This window comes from Bactrocera dorsalis, chromosome 2 (assembly GCF_023373825.1).
Source record: "Bactrocera dorsalis isolate Fly_Bdor chromosome 2, ASM2337382v1, whole genome shotgun sequence".
Classification (NCBI taxonomy): domain Eukaryota; kingdom Metazoa; phylum Arthropoda; class Insecta; order Diptera; family Tephritidae; genus Bactrocera; species Bactrocera dorsalis.
This window is the reverse complement of record NC_064304.1, coordinates 76707077-76725762: the sequence shown is the minus strand read 5'-3', so window position 1 is coordinate 76725762 and position 18686 is coordinate 76707077. Positions and strand designations below refer to the sequence as shown.

At 35.0% G+C, this 18686-nt stretch overlaps 3 protein-coding genes and 1 long non-coding RNA gene across 12 annotated transcripts in view; 1 reads left to right on the top strand and 3 right to left on the bottom strand.

Moving 5' to 3' along the window:
* LOC105231136 (ubiquitin-conjugating enzyme E2 G1) overlaps window positions 1-18686 on the bottom strand; it is a 539049-nt gene that overhangs the window by 287022 nt on the left and 233341 nt on the right. The gene's annotated exons all lie outside the window — the stretch shown is intronic.
* The window catches only part of LOC105225614 (calcium/calmodulin-dependent protein kinase kinase 2), a 215268-nt gene that overhangs the window by 145454 nt on the left and 51128 nt on the right, over window positions 1-18686 (top strand). The window lies entirely within an intron of this gene.
* On the bottom strand, window positions 8857-12277 carry LOC125776810 (uncharacterized). The gene is made up of 3 exons (XR_007421985.1): window positions 11320-12277; window positions 11074-11229; window positions 8857-11010 (listed from the first exon to the last, which is right to left on the bottom strand). It is a non-coding gene; the product is annotated as an uncharacterized LOC125776810 (long non-coding RNA).
* LOC125776643 (jerky protein homolog-like) lies at window positions 12394-16991 on the bottom strand. Its single transcript, XM_049450104.1, has 2 exons — window positions 14418-16991; window positions 12394-14345 (listed from the first exon to the last, which is right to left on the bottom strand). Exon 2 carries the CDS (start codon window positions 14171-14173, stop codon window positions 12917-12919), a length of 1257 nt encoding a protein of 418 aa, XP_049306061.1. The 5' UTR covers window positions 14174-14345; window positions 14418-16991; the 3' UTR covers window positions 12394-12916.

Here is an 18686-nt window from a genome sequence, read left to right as displayed (position 1 = left end):
CTCCCCCACTCTATCCGGGAAAAACTGGTGCACCCTAGTACAACTCAACTCCCCTCAGAAGAACACCACACTGCACAACATGCACTAATACAACACACCTGGGGACAAATTTCATTTCACCACAGCAGATGACGACTGTCTAACTAACAAAAGGATTGGATCATCGCGGCTTTGGATACTTTCGCTTACACACTGCGCCGCGTCGATACCTACGCTAATACATTCGTTTACGCAATTCGTCACAGAGTTCACCCATAAACATTCGCTTATACTTTCGAACAGAAACGTTGCAACAACTCGGTTCCTGCGCGCCGACCTCTTTCTTCAAAGTATTAGTTTTTCGCAACAACAACTCGACCACTATCTGCATCAATCCGAACACCGGCAAGTTCGAATTGAATTTTCGCCGCCTTACGTCGATATTTAATGTTAAGTAACTTCATCATTTGTTATTTCGTTGATTAAATGATATTGTTCGTGAAAAAACAAACATAATTGATTTTTCATTTTAATTAAGGCAGTGCTGTGTAAGTACTATTTTAAACATGGTCCTTCGAGCCTCTAAGACAGGCACCTTAAATTGACAGCCACAAGTCGAACCACAAAAATAAAACAAAACAAAATCAGTGCAGTGTAGTGAAGTGCCGTGGCAAACAAAAATAAAAAAAAAACCCAAACAGAACAAAAAAAAACAAATACATAATAAGTGAGGTGACAAAATGGGAACAAAAACAAAGTACATTTGAAAAATTAAGACACCAAACATTTTAAGCAAACAAAAAAGCAACAAATGCACGTAATCTAAAAACAAAATATAAATTGGTCGCGAAATAGAAAATTAAAATAATATCTTGCGGGCGCGAGTCGCAGCAAAAACGAAACATACGTATACAAACAAATAGACAAAGGAGTGCTGGAGCAAACAAAAAAAAAAAAAACCGGATAAAGTCCAGTGAACCGCCAAAAACTTCAGTGCCAATATATACCTAAGAAACAATTTAAAAGGTTTAAATAAACAAAAACCCACACATCGGAAAAACAACAAAATACTTAAAATATAAATCGGGCGCGAAAAGCAAAAACACCTAAACAATAAAGCAAACACAAACCAAACATACACAAAACAAATATACACAATAACAAAACAATCGGGCGCGAACAAAAAATACCTGCAAAATATTAAAAAACAAAAATAGAAGGTGTACCTGGAAGCGGCCGCAAACCTCAAGGAGAAAAGGAGTGGAGAAAAGAATTGGAACAAACGAACAGGCATACTAAACATTGGAATATACCCTACAACTCTAAGTGAGCGTATTAATTTCACTTCAAATTTAGTATATGCACATATGTATGTATATATGTTCTAAGTTACGGTTTTCATATTTAAAACCTAACAAAAAATCAACCTAATCTGTTTTAATTCACGGCAATATTATACGGCTTAATAATCCAAGAAAACATAAATTCAATATTTACTAACAAAAATTCTCTGGCAATACCGCTTTTGTTCAACAAGAACAATAAGCAGGGTTGCATAAATCAAAAACGAAAAGAGAAACAAAAAACAAACATACATATGTATATGCAAAATTAAAACAAAATAACATAATTGTTGTGGTGTATATACATACATATACACAAAAATATATACATACATAAGTGCAAAACATACCTGCGCATATGTACATACATATATTTGTACATATAGAATAGCATAGAATCTGCCTGCAATTTCATTTAAATTATTAATTAAATTTATGAACACTATATACACATAAATATATTATTGGTGCATTTACAATTGTCCGTACATTCCTATACATAACCCGATACATATGCATATTCAAAGCACACATTGGTTCGCAATACCTCTTGTTCTTTGTTAAACAAAAACAAGCAGAATTGCACAAAAAAAAAAAACAAAAACAGAAATTAAACAGACATATAAAGGGTGATTTTTTAAGAGCTTGATAACTTTAAAAAAAAAAAAACGCATAAAATTTGCAAAATCTCATCGGTTCTTTATTTGAAACGTTAGATTGGTTCATGACATTTACTTTTTGAAGATAATTTCATTTAAATGTTGACCGCGGCTGCGTCTTAGGTGGTCCATTCGGAAAGTCCAATTTTGGGCAACTTTTTCGAGCATTTCGGCCGGAATAGCCCGAATTTCTTCGGAAATGTTGTCTTCCAAAGCTGGAATAGTTGCTGGCTTATTTCTGTAGACTTTAGACTTGACGTAGCCCCACAAAAAATAGTCTAAAGGCGTTAAATCGCATGATCTTGGTGGCCAACTTACGGGTCCATTTCTTGAGATGAATTGTTGTCCGAAGTTTTCCCTCAAAATGGCCATAGAATCGCGAGCTGTGTGGCATGTAGCGCCATCTTGTTGAAACCACATGTCAACCAAGTTCAGTTCTTCCATTTTTGGCAACAAAAAGTTTGTTAGCATCGAACGATAGCGATCGCCATTCACCGTAACGTTGCGTCCAACAGCATCTTTGAAAAAATACGGTCCAATGATTCCACCAGCGTACAAACCACACCAAACAGTGCATTTTTCGGGATGCATGGGCAGTTCTTGAACGGCTTCTGGTTGCTCTTCACCCCAAATGCGGCAATTTTGCTTATTTACGTAGCCATTCAACCAGAAATGAGCCTCATCGCTGAACAAAATTTGTCGATAAACACATTTCGAACCGGACACTGATTTTGGTAATAAAATTCAATGATTTGCAAGCGTTGCTCGTTAGTAAGTCTATTCATGATGAAATGTCAAAGCATACTGAGCATCTTTCTCTTTGACACCATGTCTGAAATCCCACGTGATCTGTCAAATACTAATGCATGAAAATCCTAACCTCAAAAAAATCACCCGTTACTACTTATGTATATGTATTAGCACAGACATTTCGTGCATTACGAACAAATAGCGAATTGATCTCTTTAACGAGCGCTCAATTGCTTAAGAACAAAAACATAAGCATAAAACCATTAGCACAAACAATTCGTGCATGTACAAAGCATATTGATCTCTTCGACGAGCTCTCAATTGCACAAAAACAAGTACATGCAAGCCAATTATTAGGGTGCACCTCAATATAAAATATTGGGGCATCAAATATTTTAATATATGTACATAAAGCTCGGTTTTGAATAGTAATTAACTATTCACACATATATTTGAAATTAAATAAATAAAAATAATATTCTATTAACATTGCACGTAAATACAATACGATATTAATAAAAAAAATCGTTTTTACCGATAGAATCCAAAAAAAAAACTCCTTTAAAAATTTTAACAACATTTTAATATATCACATAACAAAAATGGTTCAGAACGAAGAAAATAAAAATACACCTGCAGGAGCTACACGCTCAAAACAGGTTGTTAAATTCATTTCACAAAGTGACAGTTTTTTAAGATACTGCACTAGATTTGCACATTCACCGATTCACGAAAACTCGGAATCGTTGCTAGAAATAAAAGGTCAAAATCTTGAAAATTTTTGGACTCGGCTCCAAGTGGCTCATGACGCCATTGTAGATTCTGACGATTCAGATTTACCACAAAATTTTAAATTATCTGCTTACGCCATATACGAAAACTGCTTAGACCAGTTCGAAGAAACAAAAGCTATGATCTCCGATCAACTAAAGCTCATTCAAGCAATTGCACCTACTCCCCACAGTAGAGTAGAGCTGCCACAAATTGACAATCAAGAGGCAAGTTCAGGCATCCAACTCGAGGTGCCTGCATGTGATACAGAAACCTTTTACGGAGGTTATAAAGAATGGCCGTCCTTCCGGGACATGTTCACAGCCGTTTACATCAACCATCCACAACTATCAAAGGCACAAAAACTGTATCACCTCCGATACAAAACAAAAGGTCAAGCAGGCGAAATAGTTAAACAGTTCGCATTAAATGACGATAATTTCAATTTTGCTTGGGAAGCTCTAAAAGCTAGATTTGAAAACGAAAGAATACTGGTCGATAAGCAAGTAACGACACTATTAAACTTGCCAAAAATTAAGAAAGAAACAAGTGTAGAATTCATTAAGCTAGAATCCACTGTTTCTAATTGTTTGTCGGTTCTATCGACACTTAACTTCCCCACAGACAGCTGGGACTCAATTCTGGTAAATAGTTGCACCGCCGCATTACCAGAAAAGTCGTTACTTCTATGGGAGCAATCGCTCTCATCACGAAGAAAGTGCCCAACGTGGCAACAAATGAAAGATTTTCTCACCACCCAATATGAAATTGCGGAAAGGTTAGAAGAAAAAATAATCAAAACTAAGAAAATTAAACACGACCAAAATAGAAGCTTAAATAGACCCCAAGCTAGAAGCAAAAACAAATCAAACATAATTTTTATCAAAATACAATCGTTCACATCCGAACAAAGAATATATACGTCATGCGAACTATGCACAAGAGGGCACAAGCTAAAATCTTGCGAAAAGTTTAAAAAACTTAATATAAACGAAAGGAACAACTTTGTCAGATCAAAAAGACTCTGTACAAACTGCTTGTCCCATACACATAATCTTAAAAATTGCAAAAGCAAATTTAACTGCTTATATTGTCATAAAAGACATCATACAATGCTTCATTATAGCACATATAACATCCCACCCCATAAAAGCGCTTATAAATCAAGAACCACGGGTTTAATTGCAAAAGCAAATCCCGAAAAAGAAAATTCTAAAAATAAATCAGACCTGGTAAATCAACAACCGACCAGATATTCACCATGCGCCAAATCTTGGAAAAGACCCGTGAAAGGAGAATCGACACTCACCACCTATTCGTCGATTTCAAAGCTGCTTTCGACAGCACGAAAAGGAGCTGCCTTTATGCCGCGATGTCTGAATTTGGTATCCCCGCAAAACTAATACGGCTGTGTAAACTGACGTTGAGCAACACGAAAAGCTCCGTCAGGATCGGGAAGGACCTCTCCGAGCCGTTCGATACCAAACGAGGTTTCAGACAAGGCGACTCCCTATCGTGCGACTTTTTCAATCTGCTGCTGGAGAAAATTATTAGAGCTGCAGAACTGAACCGAGCAGGTACAATCTTTTATAAGAGTGTACAGCTGCTGGCGTATGCCGATGATATTGATATCATCGGTCTCAACACCCGCGCCGTTAGTTCTGCTTTCTCCAGACTGAACAAGGAAGCAACGCAAATGGGTCTGGCAGTGAACGAGGGCAAGACGAAATATCTCCTGTCATCAAACAAACAGTCGTCGCACTCGCGACTTGGCCCCCACGTCACTGTTGACAGTCATAACTTTGAAGTTGTAGATAATTTCGTCTATTTAGGAACCAGCGTTAACACCACCAACAATGTCAGCCTTGAAATCCAACGCAGGATAACTCTTGCCAACAGGTGCTACTTCGGACTGAGTAGGCAATTGAAAAGTAAAGTCCTCTCTCGACGAACAAAAACCAAACTCTATAAGACGCTCATAATTCCCGTCCTGCTATATGGTGCAGAGGCTTGGACGATGACAACAACCGATGAGTCGACGTTGCGAGTTTTCGAGAGAAAAGTTCTGCGAAAGATTTATGGTCCTTTGCGCGTTGGCCACGGCGAATATCGCATTCGATGGAACGATGAGCTGTACGAGATATACGACGACATTGACATAGTTCAGCGAATTAAAAGACAGCGGCTACGCTGGCTAGGTCATGTTGTCCGGATGGATGAAAACACTCCAGCTCTGAAAGTATTCGACGCAGTACCCGCCGCGGGAAGCAGAGGAAGAGGAAGACCTCCACTCCGGTGGAAGGACCAAGTGGAGAAGGACCTGGCCTCGCTTGGAATATCCAATTGGCGCCACGTAGCGAAGAGAAGAAACGACTGGCGCGCTGTTGTTGACTCGGCTATAATCGCGTAAGCGGTGTCTACGCCAGTAAAGAAGAAGAAGAAAAATAGCCAAGAGACACCATGTTGCTCAAAGGCTCAAAAAGTTCAAACGCTACACAGCGAAATACAAAATGGACTAATTACCGAACTAGTTACAACCATACCAACTCAAGTTGAGTACAATGCAAATAAATACCTTAATTCACAATTAAGGAAATTTCAAACTCTAGAAGATCAGTATTGTGAAGACTTCTCTAAAGCTACAACTACTCGATCAAATAATGGCCGGTACGTTGCACGACTACCACTAGAGCCACAATTTTCCAATACCTCACATATTGGTAGAAAAAACAAAGTAAGATTTCGGTCTAACGATATTAAAAACTGTTACTTTTCGACCCCGCAGGATGGCTTTCGCCAATAATGGAAAAAACACAATCCTGAATAAATCCTTGAGCGGTGGCGGGCTATTAAAAACCAAATTAATGCACAGGTACTCAAATATTACATACACATAATAAAATGGTTCAGAAAGTCGAAAAATCGACACTTATCATAAACTAGTGCCTAATAATTTTCCAATAATAAAAAATAAATTTTATTTATATTCAAAATTAAGATTAAGGGTACACCATATGCCCAATGCGATACTGTGTTGCACCTAGACTTACCAAAAGTAAAGGTAGCTCTTATCGCACCTACATAAGCGCTCCACATAGATTAGTGGATGGGAATCTGTTGTACATCTTGAACACCCCACTTAAAAAATTATAATTCTAAATGAAGCCGTTCGCAATTACCGGCTGCTCGCTCGCAAGAACCCTCTAATTTCATAGTCCTAAATCTAGGGCTAGGGAGTACCCATTCTGGCCACATCTGAGCCAGGCGTGGAGTTACTATCCTTTATAAGCCGATAACATAGAAAAGGCAAACAATAAACAACCGGTATACCACACCGATGAAATATAAAATTTAAATAACCGCTAACAAATTAATACAAGCAAACAACTTTTTTGCTAGAATAATACAGTATATAGAACCAATACTTACACAAAATACAATTTCCTATTAATACCATTACATATTACATGTTTCAAATAATAAATATAATACTAGGCAAAATATTTGCCTAGGGGGCCCAGTATGTTTAAATGAGTTAAACCTCCCCCACTCTATCCGGAAAAAACTGGTGCACCCTAGTACAACTCAACTCCCCTCAGAAGAACACCACACTGCACAACATGCACTAATACAACACACCTGGGGACAAATTTCATTTCACCACAGCAGATGACGACTGTCTAACTAACAAAAGGATTGGATCATCGCGGCTTTGGATACTTTCGCTTACACACTGCGCCGCGTCGACACCTACGCTAATACATTCGTTTACGCAATTCGTCACAGAGTTCACCCATAAACATTCGCTTATACTTTCGAACAGAAACGTTGCAACAACTCGGTTCCTGCGCGCCGACCTCTTTCTTCAAAGTAAATATTAGTTTTTCGCAACAACAACTCGACCACTATCTGCATCAATCCGAACGCCGGCAAGTTCGAATTGAATTTTCGCCGCCTTACGTCGATATTTAATGTTAAGTAACTTCATCATTTGTTATTTCGTTGATTAAATGATATTGTTCGTGAAAAAACAAACATAATTGATTTTTCATTTTAATTAAGGCAGTGCTGTGTAAGTACTATTTTAAACACTGCATATTATTGTAATTAATACTAATGCTAAAGATATGTGTCCGTTATGCTTTTTTAAACTTAACTCACTTAAATTTAGTTTTCCTTTCTATCGATGTTTCTTCTCAATGTCTTCCTGCAGCTTTCTCTGCTCTTCGACTGTTTCAAATTGAAATTTTTGAGAAACCAATTTTTTTTTGTTGTATTATCCGAAAGTATATACTATAATAAACATTCTCTCAATTTTTGAAATCGTATTTCAAATTATTACGATCGCGACAGCGTTTCTTGTAGAAAGGAACATAGTGTGAAACACAACGACTCTAATCTTTTAACGCGTTTTTCTGAGAATGGTGTTTTTCAAAACTTTTTTTGTTTTCTTGAAATCTTCCTATTTTTTTCTACGAAAAACTGTCGAAAAAGGTCAAAAAAAGCTTCCATAGCGCGATAGCTACAGATTAATAGTCTTTTTGAAATTTTTGTTTTAAACCAAAATTTATTTAACTATTATACACCCAATAAATAAACATAGAAAAAAGAAATTTTGTATTCGTCATGAATGTATTTAGTTATTAAATCAGACCGATTAGTTCAACATTAAAAAAAATCTCGAAAATCAGTGATTTTTCGAAGGGTCACACTGAGACGATCCCTTAAGTGGCCCAACATGTTCAATTTTGAACATTCTCCCGAACGGCCAAATTCCCAATTCCCAAATTGTTGTAATTGCATCCATTTTCTTATCTGAAGCTAATTAAATAGTAATGTTCTCAAGAAGTTTACTTAATGTTGCACCATGCCATGAGAAATGTATTTCCAGTTGGAAAGCTTCAACGTCACAATTTGAAGTAGATCTTACATTTTCTGATTATTTTCACTATTCGACTCTTAGTTATTTGGAGACCGATACGACCTTAAATTTTTTCGCTACTCATTGAATCAACCACAGCAAGTCCTTGTATTTGCCGTTTGCAACGCAAATTGATGTTGCTTTTCCGCCCACTCCGTCGAATTGTACCATATTTACTTAGATTTTTTACGTAATTAGAGATCCAGTTCCGATGCCCATTTACATTTTTTTTGCGATATTGGCACCGCTATCATGCATTCCTTTTATAATACCTTGTTCATGGTCTGTCAAACTGGTTTCATGTGGCATTTTAACTAACCAATGTCAAAATATTTAAATTCACTATTTTGAACAATTACTTACTTACAATAAATATTTCAAATTAATTTTTGCAACTTAACTTCCGAAAACGCTATTATCAGCAGTAGCGATCATTTCGAACTGATGTGCACATATAATTATTTACTACGCAGCACTAAAAGCTCACGTACAATTTGAAAGCTACGGTACAACGAATGAGACGAGAAAGCAAAAATTTTGGTCAATTCACAACAACAACATATCACCAAAGAGGTGCTCAATTTCAGAAGCGGGATATTTTTTCAAATATGGCGAAAAAACAAGAAACCTAATTATACACATATAATTATTTGTATGAGGTATAAGTAATTTCGGACTCTCCTTCTCGAAATACTCCGTCGTTATTTCAAAGTACAACTTTTCAACTTCAAGAAAACAATGAAAAGAAACACAGTTTTCAAAAGTTTTATATGATCACTTTTTATTGTTATTACTTAGTTGAGATTATCCGTTACTTCTCTGAGACATTACATTTTTCTCTTGAATTTGGAGATTTTTCTCAATGCGTTTGTCGAAAGAGTGTTGGATGTGTACAACACCTTTTCGGATAAATCCGCCAATGACATGACTTTTTTTCTATTGTCTGTTTTGTAAAGATTGCTGTATTGTTTCATTGTTGTATATTGCCTATTTTATTAATACAGGACTTTTTAATTTTGGCAAGGTTCTTTATTTAAGCTCGAAAGACAAAATGTAAGTAGTACCTGAATTTTTAGCAGGATTTTTATTATGAATATTTATTAGAATGAATATCTAATTTTATTCCAGTATTTTAATTGCTTATATACATATGTATATAGTACATCATTTTTTAAACTACCCTGAAGTTCGGTACCATCAGAGAAGAGCTAGCGATATGACTAATTCTTAATCATTTGGACCGATTCCAGCCCGATTACCCGTAATGTTATTTGACTAACGATTTGTACCAGAGACCTGCATTGAGTATGATCGATCCGGTTTGATCAGCCACGCTCAAAACGGTTAAACTCAGCACATCGGTTCACTACAAAATTGTTCGATCGAGCTTCGTGCTCAAAGCGAAGGAGTTCGATCAGTTGATTTGATTGCTCTGCTTACTGATTGAAACTGATTGGTTGGTTCCGGTATGATGATTGGAAATGATTGTACAGAAAAATACGATCAAGTCCAACGATGCACGAAAACTCAGACATCGATCCAGTGTGCGTTTGAATTGATTGTGATTGAACCAATCAGATCGATAATTGCCCTGCAAATATGTATGTGCATAGTTTGTATGTACATATTTGTGTGTTTTAACGGAAACAAAAGGTAAAATATTAGGGAACACAAATTTCAAATTTTTATCACTTCTTCATTGAGATCAACAAAAACTTAAAATTAAAATAAATAATAAAAATAAACTTGGTTTCTTAATCGCTAAAACTTAAAAAAAAATGAATTTAAAAACAATAAATTATCAACTAAACATGGTCCGAGCCTATTTCTTTTTTCAGTTATAATAAAATAAATAAAAAAGAAAAAGAACGCTCAGCGACTGCGCTGCTGGCAGGAACCACCCGGTATGACCAAACGGTATGATTGTGATCGATCGGAATGCAAGCAGCATTCTCGAACATTCTTTGCTGCTCACACAAGGCGTTCGATCGAGAAAAATCATTACGAAACAAGCAACAGTGATTGAAACTGATTGTTCGCTTTGAGCACGCTCGCTTACGATCATTAATTTTTGTTGAAGCAAAGTTTTCCGTCACAAAAAATCTGAGTCAATGATCGGGTATGATTGAAAAAATTTTGATCGTTGCAGCTCTCTGATTTGTACATTGCAATTTTCTACGAGAGTAATCGAGCAGTGTGATGCTGCATTACCAGTCATTGATGAAATGACTCGTCCCAAATTCTTTAGTAAATCGCTTATACGGAATCACTAGTGGGTAATGCATAATACTTGTAGCTAGTGATTTGACTAATTCCAAATTGCTAGTGGTTTCGTTAATCTAAAATAAATCAAATGTTTATTAAATATAGAGAAATATATTTATTAAATTCATTTATATGTAATTTTTAATCTAATTCCTTATTTCCTAATATTATAATAAAATTATCTTACATTCTATTTTATTTATTATTTATTTTTCTTATTTATTAAGTAATCTGTTTTTATTAATCTTTTTTTTTTTACGCTGAAGGGCTTGTCGCAGTTGATTCTCTGGCGATCCCTTGTCAATCCCGGTTGGAATGGATTCTAAAATAATTCAAAAATATTTGTTATTAACTGTTTTAATTAATAAGCTATGTCCGTTCTTACCAATAAGGGCATCGAAGAAATGGTTTAGCGAATGGTGCCAATCTTTGCCCAAAACCCCATGAATATTGTACTGCATCGCGAATTCGCAAGTTAAGATATTTTTTAGGTTTTTCACCACCCCAGAACCTTGGAGAAGTTATAAGTCATACATTTAACCTGCAAATAAGTAAAGGGTTAAAACGATAAAATTTTCGAAATTTGCTGAAAAGTATTTTAAAATAATAAAACGAAAAAAAAATTACTTACTTCCTCTTCCTGGTAACTTCTATTTCTTCATTAATTTGGACCAAATCTTCCTTGCTTTTAATAGGAAATTTGTGAATTATCGCCGAGGAGTCGTTGATGCGCTCTCTTAGAAGCTGCTGTATTAGCACTTTCTGCTGCACTATTTCTTCTAAAATTTGACTTATTTTTCTTTCCAGCAGTTCTAGTAATACAAAATAGATATAAATTAAAACACGGATATACTTGTTAGTAGCTTATACTATACTTTCAAAGAAAGCCTTTAAATCTTCCTTATCTTTGCATTTACGAGCCTTTTCGGTAGATACCTCACTGTAGCAAGTCTTTTTAATGTTTTTGGGCCATATTGTCCTTATTTTTTTATTTAATTACTATTATTTTTTTTTAATTTTTATTAATATTTTTTATTTTATTATTATTAGTTTCTAATAAAAATTTAGCATTGGTATTACAATATGTTTGCCTTCAAAGAGAATTGCGAAAGCCTTACATTCTTACATCTTACAAAGAAAATTTTGCAATATCAGCTCCAGAAACTAGAAACAAACGGCATCTCATAGAAACTGTTTGTTTTAACATATTTTCTACCTATCAGTGAATCATCTGTTATTTCCTAAATTGCCTTTCATATAACAAAAATTGTTTGATTGGGACCTAGAGGGGACAGATCCCTTGAAAAGACATTTATTACCTTTAACATAAGTGTAGTAGCAAAATCCAGAAATCGGGTCCCTTACATAATTTACGGTTTCCTTTAAGTGCAGAAGACCGTGAACGTTATAAGAAACACTGTTTTCACCAAACAAAATAGGGAAGTTTTCTACAAAATCGTTGAGCATGAATTGGGCAGTGTCTAAGTTTGAATCTCGTTGCTTTGAACCACAAAGAAGCCTATAGGAGCAATGCAATAGAAGGAAGGTGTAATAAATATCTTCATGTACTTCACCTTTCAGAGCTATGACGCCAGTATATAATAAAAACTGCCTAAATTATGTTGCCTTCCAATGCATAAAATCTTCTAGAGGTCTTGGTACTACTCTTTTGGTAGCTAATAGAAACTATTTTTTTAGAAATGTGTTTTTTTTTATTTAGTTTAAAGGAAACTTTATTGTTTAACAATCTGCATAAAAATTTGCGCATTTCGCCTAAATCTATGAGGTGCATACAATGCAAAGGAAACTGGCTGTCCATTGAAATTTTTAAATTTTCAAGTACGTTATTTTGTGAAACAAAAGGTGAATTATTATGTTCAGGGTACTTTCTGTTCGAGAAATCCCCACCAGTTACCAAATCCCTAAAAGTAGTAATTTATGTCAAAACATCATCTATTTTCCAATCTACCTCTGTACATTTGGTGCAACCATATCGAGAGGTATGAGACGGAGTTCCACTAATACAGTGAAAGCTCGCTAATCCGAATTAATGGTTGCACACCCCAATTCGTATTAGCGAAATATTCGGATTAGTGGATAGGCTATATTTAAGTATTTTATTTCACATAAGATGACGCCATTCGAAAATAAAACTCGGGATAGTATTTCAGAACTAATTTAATTTATTATTATATTTTTAAGAAAGAATATTGCTTACGCCTTATTTATTATGATGTTTTTTTAACGAAATTTGTGATGCAAGTTTGTTTCTGTTTCAATACACATGCTTCTAAAGCTTTATTACGCATTTCCTTGAGTACTAATATTTGATCAGTGTCTATGCCTCGTTGCTTTGCCCAATCTATACTTGTATTTAAAGCTTGTACAGCTTCATGATTTTTAACGCGCTTAATCATATTAGATTCTGCTTCTTCGTCTTCTGTAACCAATTCTGAGCTACTACATGCAACCACACTACTGCCAGAGTCATTAATCCAGGCAAGAACTTCATCTTCAGAAAGTTCCACGTCAGTATTGCGGCGAAATAAATTTGTGATTGCACGAAATTCTTCAATTTCTTCAAAACGAGCCGAAAGATCACTCTCTGGTAATTCTTGTTGTAAGACTGACAATGGAATGTTATCTTCTGAAGCCCATCTCTGGGTATGAATATTTTTCCAACAGGACTTTAGAGTGGAATCCGATACCCTGTTCCAAGATCGCTTAAGCAATTCACAAGCGTCGTACATACTGAATTGTTTCAAAAAAATGTCAGTACTGTCTGATTCAGAATTGACCAATTCACATAAGAGGTCTTTTTTGTAATAAAGTTTAGTCAGGCGTATTGCATTTTGATCCATAGGTTGGATAATGCTAGTACAATTTGGAGGCAAAAACATAGTTTTATTTTGTCCACATTCAGATGTCAACGGCTCCCCATGACATGTTGCATTATCCAATATCAATAGACCTTTTTTCGGCAAACTATTTTCAGTGTGATAGTTTTTTACCTGTGGTATAAACGATTTGAAAAACCATTCAGTGAAAATGTATGTTGTCATCCATGCATTTTTTGATGAGTAATATTCAATCACCCTTTGTTTTTTAAATGACCGAGGGTTTTTTGATTTACCAACCACTGCAATCTGTAGCTTGTGACTTCCAGTCTTATTAGCACAACATAAGAAGGTGATTATTCTCTCTTTGCTCATTTTGGTACCTGGAGCTGATTTTTCTTTAAAATGCACTAAAGTTTTGTCTGGAAACATTTTCCAAAAAAGTCCAGACTCATCAGCATCATAAATTTGGTCGTCCAACAAATTTTCAGCTTCAATTACATTGTAGAGCTTATTTTGAAAAGCAGGAACAAGATCTGGTCTAGCAGATAAAGACTCTCCGCATATTTTTAAGTTTCGCACAGAAAATCGTTTCTTAAACTTTTGAAACCATCCATCGCTAGCTTTTAACGATTCATTGTTATACATTTTCTGATAAAGTGATTTTGCCTTTTGTCGTAAAACTCCCGTTGAAATGGTTTGATGTCGTGACCGCTTCTCTTCAAACCAAGCATGTAATTTTTGCTCAAACTCTTCGTACTCACCCGTTTTGAGTGTCTTGCGCTGCTTCAAAAGTTTTTCATCAGAATTCTCAGCAAATCTTATAAAATAGGTAGGTATACAATTAACTCATTTTTGTAAGATACTTTAGTACATAATACGGATTCTATACCTCCTAATATTTTCGGAATTTTTTTTATGTCACAAATTGTAGAAGTTCCTACACCATATTTATCTGCTAAAAGTTTTCCAGATTGTCCGCGGTCTATCTCTTGTATTATTTTAATCTTATCAGCTAGTGATAATGTTTTATGTGCACGTCTATTTGCCATATTGTAATTTAAATTGATGTCGTCGCGTGTAATGCTATTCCAGAACTAAAATAATAACAAAATAAATCATTGAATATGCATTCATTTCTACATACATACATGTGTATGCATATCAAATGATGTCCCGTTAGTTGTAAAATTCCATTCACACTTCGAGAACACGTTGAAACAGGCTTTCTACGTTGTTTGCACTTATGTATGTCAAAACAAATATGTGCACCTACGCTACAAAAGGTAGCATCAAAAATCAGGAAATTTGCAGAAAACGTCACAATTTCATATTATCTAAATTTATCCTGAGAATTAATATAATTTATCAATATGCAGAGACTAGGTGGGCCATTGTGACCAAAGAGAGGGGAAATTAGTCTAAGGTCGCGCAATCCTAACCTATTTATCTTATCTTAAAAAACCATTCTAAATATTTTAAATTAATTGTTTTTTGCCTCGTCTACAAGTTTTTTTGGAATTTTAAACATAAAACTCTAACATAAAAAATAAATATAAGAAATCAGAACATAAAAAATTTAGTTATTTGAAGTATACGGCATTTTGTAGTTGGATAATACGTAGTAAAGGATTACGTAGCACTTCTGCACACATCAGTCATTTTAATTGGATATCCTTTATTACGTAGTACTTTAGCATTTCGACTACTTATGATTGGGGTCGTTTTCATGTTGAAAAATCCAAACCAACGGTAAATTGTCCACATAGTCACCGTTTAAATTGTTCTGCAATAAGTCCTTGTACATTTGATGATTATATTGTACAGATTTGCAATCGCTCATACCTTAATGAGTGTATGGAAAAAATCATGATAATTGATTGTCTGTCGATATATCTTTAAAGTGTTCCTTTATTCAGCAAGAGGATTCTCTTGTTCTACCTGAGGAGTCGTATCATCCTGCTTTGGAAATAACTGTCGAAATCATAGGTAATGTATTGGATTGTTATCATCAACTTTCTAGCTTCTTTTCACAATGTTACTTTGCCAAAGCTAGCTATAATAGGAAATAGTGTAACTTAGTCTGCATATAATGGAGGTATTAATTTGAAGCTCTCGAAATAAAACTGTCTCGGAATTATTTGAGATATATGTTCCTATAGTAATTGTTAATAAAATTAAAAGTACAACACCGTCGAAAGAGTTATATAAATTAAGAAACAGAAAAACTTGAGCTTTTAAACAATAAAAAAACTGATTCACTTGTCGACTATTCTCATATATTCTGCTCTGCGCTGACTATTCGGATATACACAGAAAATGTTATAAAATTTACTTAAATAAGTAATTATCCTAAAATGCTTCCAATCAGCAAGTTCTCTGGAATAATATGCCAATATACCTACTTGCCTCTGATCAAGATTTTTAATTCCTCTCTTAAAAAAGGTGTATTTCCTTCAATATGGAAAAATCCATTTATAATCCCATTGCATAAAAGTGGTTTTACGTCGTACATTGAAAATTATAAGGGTATTGCAAAACTATCAGTTATACTTAAACTTCTGCATCTTTCTTCTTCTGAGTATGGATTTCGTAAAGGGAAATCTACTTTAACAAATTTACTTGAATTTGTAAACCATGTATCATTGGGTTTAAGCGAGAAAAAGCATACGGATGTTATATGCACTGACTTTAGCAAAGTATAGGGTGATTTTTTAAGAGCTTGATAACTTTTTTTTTAAAAAAAACGCATAAAATTTGCAAAATCTCATCGGTTCTTTATTTGAAACGTTAGATTGGTTCATGACATTTACTTTTTGAAGATAATTTCATTTAAATGTTGACCGCGGCTGCGTCTTAGGTGGTCCATTCGGAAAGTCCAATTTTGGGCAACTTTTTCGAGCATTTCGGCCGGAATAGCCCGAATTTCTTCGGAAATGTTGTCTTCCAAAGCTGGAATAGTTGCTGGCTTATTTCTGTAGACTTTAGACTTGACGTAGCCCCACAAAAAATAGTCTAAAGGCGTTAAATCGCATGATCTTGGTGGCCAACTTACGGGTCCATTTCTTGAGATGAATTGTTGTCCGAAGTTTTTCCCTCAAAATGGCCATAGAATCGCGAGCTGTGTGGCATGTAGCGCCATCTTGTTGAAACCACATGTCAACCAAGTTCAGTTCTTCCATTTTTGGCAACAAAAAGTTTGTTAGCATCGAACGATAGCGATCGCCATTCACCGTAACGTTGCGTCCAACAGCATCTTTGAAAAAATACGGTCCAATGATTCCACCAGCGTACAAACCACACCAAACAGTGCATTTTTCGGGATGCATGGGCAGTTCTTGAACGGCTTCTGGTTGCTCTTCACCCCAAATGCGGCAATTTTGCTTATTTACGTAGCCATTCAACCAGAAATGAGCCTCATCGCTGAACAAAATTTGTCGATAAACACATTTCGAACCGAACACTGATTTTGGTAATAAAATTCAATGATTTGCAAGCGTTGCTCGTTAGTAAGTCTATTCATGATGAAATGTCAAAGCATACTGAGCATCTTTCTCTTTGACACCATGTCTGAAATCCCACGTGATCTGTCAAATACTAATGCATGAAAATCCTAACCTCAAAAAAATCACCCGTTACATAAACTTGATCTTCTGGGCTTTCAGTTAAGATTTATTCACTGGGTATCTTCTTACCTTTATAACAGAACACACCAAGTGATATTCGAGGATTCAATTAATGACTCTTCAGGTGTTCTGCGAGGTAGTCATCTTGGCCAGATTCTGTTCTTGTTATTAACTAACGATATCTCTAAGGTCATGGAACTCGCAAATATTTTATTACATGGCGACAACCGAAAGGTTTTTAAATAATATACTTTAATTGATGAGTAGTGTCTGTTGCATATAAACTTAAATAATTTAGTGGCTTGGTGTGATATATGTAAATAATTTACCATTGAATCTCAAAAAAGGAAAGACGATGTGCTTTTCTGGTAGATCAGGGCACCCCTCCTTTTATGTGATAAAATGTGTACTAGAGTAAGTTTTTAACTTTCTTGATTTGGGAGATACCCTAGCCTAACTGACAAATTAGAATCTGTTCAAAAAAATGATTACTTTTCGCTTTAGGGCATTTCCGATGGGATTCTAGGTTAAGTCTTCCTCCATACACTAGTCGTTTAAAACTTATCAATCTACCTACACTTATTAGTCCTAATGAAATGCTTGCCATTATATTCTTAGTAAAAATCCTGAATGGAAATGTTTGTAGTTCTTTTTTCAGCCCAGCCTAACCAACTTATCGTCAGAACGGGTGGTATTTCTTTTAAAATTTTTCATATTGAACAGCGGGTTTAATTTTACCACGGGAAAATCCCAAAATGTCCAAAACTTTGGCTATATTTTGATAATTTTGAAATTATTTCCACATTACCTTTCTTTCGCTTGAAGTTACGCTTGTATTCTTCCAACTGTGGCGAAGAAAATTAAATTTACCTTTATCAAACAAAATGACGTAATTCTGTGACCACACTTTTATTAGAAAGAAATTGAAGTTTGATAAAAACTCTCCGAAATGAAAATATTTAATGCGATGTAAATCGCCAACGTTTCTAGGTTAACAGAACTTTTTGCTCGCGCATTAACAATAACATTACATAAAAAAAGTTGTTTTGATATTGTTAAAAATACTTAATTATATGAACGCACAACCGAATATTAGAACAGAGCCGCTCAAAATAATACGCAATTTATTTACCAACGCATACAATCACACATTTGATATCTGCCAGCGTATGATTGTGTGCGCGCGCTTGCTTAGTACACTGAGTGAAATCGTGCTATTTGGTTATTTTGTTATTAAAAATTTAGAAAAAAATAAAAAATTATGGTTTTTGATTAAGAAAGCAATTAAGAACAACAATAATTTTAAGTTCATTTTTTTTAACTTTCCATGATTTTTTCCATATCGACTTCAAGATCGTAAGTTTTGATTCTCATTAAGTCCTCTATATGCTTATTCGAAACTGAATTCCTGTATTTCGAGTGTATTTTTGACGCTGGCAGAACTAGCGTCATAGCGTACATGCTTCGACTGCATTTGCTTGCCTATACTCCGAGTATAGGCATGAAAATTTGCGCATTATTTTGAGCGGCTCTGT